The sequence below is a fragment of the Lactuca sativa genome, chromosome 3 (assembly GCF_002870075.4).
Source record: "Lactuca sativa cultivar Salinas chromosome 3, Lsat_Salinas_v11, whole genome shotgun sequence".
Lineage (NCBI taxonomy): Eukaryota > Viridiplantae > Streptophyta > Magnoliopsida > Asterales > Asteraceae > Lactuca > Lactuca sativa.
Genome location: NC_056625.2, coordinates 72,411,329 through 72,415,542, shown reverse-complemented (window position 1 = coordinate 72,415,542; position 4,214 = coordinate 72,411,329). Strand labels below are relative to the sequence as shown.

At 28.4% G+C, this 4,214-nt stretch overlaps 1 protein-coding gene across 1 annotated transcript; it reads left to right on the top strand.

Moving 5' to 3' along the window:
• Positions 1 to 1,301: 1,301 nt before the first annotated feature.
• Positions 1,302 to 3,681, top strand: LOC111879112 (HVA22-like protein a). The gene is made up of 5 exons (XM_023875589.3): positions 1,302 to 1,437; positions 2,217 to 2,243; positions 2,618 to 2,740; positions 2,861 to 3,101; positions 3,455 to 3,681. Exons 1-5 carry the CDS (start codon positions 1,382 to 1,384, stop codon positions 3,518 to 3,520), a joined length of 513 nt encoding a protein of 170 aa, XP_023731357.1. The 5' UTR covers positions 1,302 to 1,381; the 3' UTR covers positions 3,521 to 3,681.
• Positions 3,682 to 4,214: the final 533 nt, after the last annotated feature.

The following is a 4,214-nucleotide window of genomic DNA, read 5'->3' as shown; positions in this document are numbered from 1 at the left end:
CTAATAAAATAATATTATAAATACATTGTAATCTATTATAAATATATTACATCTTCTGTACGATTCAATTTTTCTTAAATTCTTTCGGTGCCTCTTTTTTAGCGACTCATAGGATTCTTTTATATCAAATTTGCTTCCATATTTCCAACTAAAATGCACTTTTACTTGCAAACTTTCGGCTTTTTCAGTTACCTTTTGACATTTCCTCTGAGCACTCTTTAACATTTGATTTTGAAGGGTAAATCACAAAATAATAATAATAATAATAATAATAATAATAATAATAATAATGCTATATTCATTTTAAAGATCGAAATGTCAAATTGTATGTGAAGACCTATTTTTTATGTGAAGACCTGGTTGCCTATTTTGTATGCAAAGACTTGGTTACCTAAAAGTAAGGTTGAGCTCAGATAGATGTTCGGTTAAATTGTCTGAAACTGAAATCTCAAAACCAACGGTTTGGAATGTTGGAATCAGAACCGGAACCGATTACATCGGTTCTTAAGATCTTGAAACTAGTTTCGATTCCAGATACCTAGATTCTAAGATTTTTTTAGTGATATTGTGATATTGTCATAAGATGTAGGAACATTAAAGGATTGTATATATTTTGTAAAAGACAAATGAACTGAAAAATGAAAATTTGAATCTCTCAATACCTCTTTTATAATAGAGATGGCATGATCTAAATGTAATTAATTTTAAAAATAGAAGTTCTTTTCCTTTTAAACTGTGGCCATCGAAGTAACTCACTAGCTCAAAACAAATGTTTTTAGGTTTTATATTGCAACAAATGTTTTTAAGTTTCATATTGTATAGACATATAAAATGTATGTGAAACATAATGTATGGTTGTATACTCTGTTTAAAATTTAAAAATATACATATAGTTAACATTTGAATATTTAAAATTTAATTTTATAAATACTTTTAAGATAGATTATGGAGTTGATATATATAAGATGGATATATAGTACATAGTGGTTCCAAAATGTCAAGAATCGGATCCAGTCTTGATCGGTTTTAAAGTTTAGGAACCAAAATATTAACCGATTATATCGGTTTCAGTTCTGAAGTTGCCGTTTCCAGTTTCAAAAACGGATAACTGATGCTCACCCTACCTAATAGTCTTTTAATTCATGCCCGAGTGACAAGGAAAATATTGATATTTTTTTATTTATTTTAATCGCTAACATGAAAAGTACTAGAAATTTTAAAAATCTAATTTTGTAATGATGATGTTTTGTTTACAATCATGCTCTAAAAAGTATTATATATAGAGTTATCACTTGAATAACATGGTAGCCATTTACCCTCACGCTCCTTTAATTCACAATATAAAAACCACATGTTAGTGATTTCTTGAAACAAATTGCATATGGGTTCTCAAAATTTTCTCTCTGTGGTGGCCAAGAATATTGATGTGCTTATTGGGTAATTTCTTTGTGTTTTTATATTTATTTTTTATATTTATATTACGTATAATAGTGATGAAAAAATTTGTTATATTCATCTTCAAAAAAATGTTATAATTGAAAATCCAAACAACTTCATTTAAGTAAATTACAACGGTTCTTGAAAATTTTATATCAAATCTCAAACATATCATATCATGTTGAAACTAAAGATTTAATATTTTTAATAGGGGTATGTGATAGACTGATAGGTCAAATATTGAGAATCAACTACAATGTTTTTTTGTAATTAGAGTAAGTTCTTTTTTAATCAATACTAAAAGTCATTTTTAATCTGTTTTTCTTGAGTTTTATGTTTGTATTAGTAATTCTTTTATTTTTTATTTTTTACTCGTTTATTATATTTAACTTTTAACTTTTGTTATTTTTTTGCTTAATTGTATTTTTGTTTTAATCTCCAATATTAAATATTAAACTTTAAACATGTAATAGCCATATGAAAAAAAATATTCCTATAAATATATAGGTATGTTGTGCAACGAGATGAAAGCACCAAATACAAACTCTAGATTTAGTTGTATTTATTTTAATTTCATGCATTTTTAATGTTTAAAAACAACAAATGAGATAAATGAGTTCTTTTAAGTTATTTCACGAATATGAGGTAACTTAGTTAATATCCTAGAATTCTAGAAACGTTGATCATGACTTGTTTATATACTCAAATATTAGCTCATTTACATTTTACATTTTATAGTTTTACTGATCTTTTTACTTCGTTTATTTTTTGTGTTGCAGGCCTGTGATTGCTCTTGTCTATCCTTTGTAAGCGGAACTTTTTGCTTTAAAATCCATTTGCATGATTTGTAGTTGATTCAATAATTATATAGTTTAAGTGCATTTTTTTTTCTTATATTGATCAAGAAAAACGTTGTTTTAGCAACATTTTTCTTGACAGAGTTAAATTATTCACTAAACGATTATTGCAAAAATACCAAAACTTCTAGATTTTAAGCATAAACGATTTTAGTAACAGATTTTGTATGAATAAATGTAAAGGTCATCCATTCTATAATCATTAAATGTAAAGCTTGATCCAGCTATTTCTTTTCTTTTCTTCTTTTCATACTGTCAAAAAATCATGTCTTTTTTTTTGTTTGTATTTAGATTTTGAAGGTTTGTGTTTTATTCATTACCAGATATGCTTCAATCAAAGCTATAGAGACAAAGTCTCAATCAGATGACCAACAATGGCTAACTTATTGGGTTCTTTACTCATTAATCACACTCTTTGAACTCACATTCTCAAAGCCTCTTGAATGGTAATTATTAAACTTTATTTTCACTAAAATGTTTCCCATAGTTGAATCTTACACTTGGTATATATTGTCCAATAAATGATAAAAATTTACACTAAATTAACAAGATTGTTCATGATTCAGGTTCCCAATATGGCCATATGCTAGGCTATTTGCCACATGTTGGTTAGTACTGCCTTATTTTAATGGAGCTGCTTATGTCTATAAGCATTTCATCAGACCATTTTACAGAAATCCACAAGTTAAAATATGGTATTTACCACAAAAGAAAGGCATTTTCAGTAAACGGGATGATATTTTAACCGCTGCAGAGAAATATATAGCAGAAAATGGACCCGAAGAGTTCGAAAGGATTATAAGTAGGGTGAGTTTACATCTATATTATTCACTTGTCTTGCCTTAACATACATGATACATTTTATAAGGCCAATTATTTCTTCTCACGACTTTGAAACGGAGTAAAAAGAGAACGGGAGAAACGATTGGGGCAAATTTACTACTCAATTGTTCTTCAAATGGAAAGGACGCATTTAAACAACTAACCACTAATCTCATCGAAAATACATGAAAATCATGACCCCACGTGACATTTATTTGGTCATACCCAAAATTAAAGAAAAAACAAATATATTTCGCTCTAAAAAGTCATGGATTATTCCAACATGCATGTCCTTAATTATGCATGAAGTGTAACAACTTTTTGGTTTTAATTTGTAGGCTGATAGAGAAGCAAGATCACGGAGGGGAGGTTATACTATTGTTGATGATAATTATGGGTATTGAGTTTTATCTTGTGTTTTCAATCTAGTAAAAAAAACTCAATTGCGAAATATATGTCGCAAAAGCTTAGATGTCTTCTTAAATTGAGCTTTCTTATTGAGTCGAATGTTATGATGTTATTATAAATGTTTTTAACTTCCTATGAAATGCTTTTTGTTATCGTGTGTTGATATTTAAACTCACATCATGATGGTTTAATTTTCTTAGAAAAACTATCAAACACTTATACGAATCTCTCACTAAGTCACTTTTTTATGGACATAACGTTCTTATCTCTTTCAAACCTCCTAATACAATCCCCATCTTCCGTTTAAAATTGATGATATCTATTGTACCTCTGGACTGCTATCATCCCGAGCACCACACTTTTGAGTCTACATTTTCAAATTCGTCTTCCTCAACTCTTTGGATCATGTTCAACTGTCTACCATAACCTCACTACCTACATGTAATACATTGCCTTAATCTATAGATCATTTTTTTACTCCACAATCAAATCCAAAATACTTAGACTTGGCAAGACACATTCCCTCTTATCTTCATGATTTTCACTATTACACCAGTCTTATCTCACTGTGAACCTACTTTAGACAAGGAAGTTGCTTCTAACCATATGTTATATAATGATATTAATTAACAACAACAAGCATTAGTAATGAAAGCTTAGACTTGGTAAATTGTCTCTTTTGTATACAGG

Bases quoted from the DNA above. Each gene is read 5' to 3' on its own strand.
- LOC111879112 (XM_023875589.3), top strand. From the start codon at position 1,382: ATGGGTTCTCAAAATTTTCTCTCTGTGGTGGCCAAGAATATTGATGTG. The intron at 2,244-2,617 runs GTAAGCGGAACT...ATTCATTACCAG, and splicing joins ATTGCTCTTGTCTATCCTTT to ATATGCTTCAATCAAAGCTA. The intron at 3,102-3,454 runs GTGAGTTTACAT...TTTAATTTGTAG, and splicing joins TCGAAAGGATTATAAGTAGG to GCTGATAGAGAAGCAAGATC.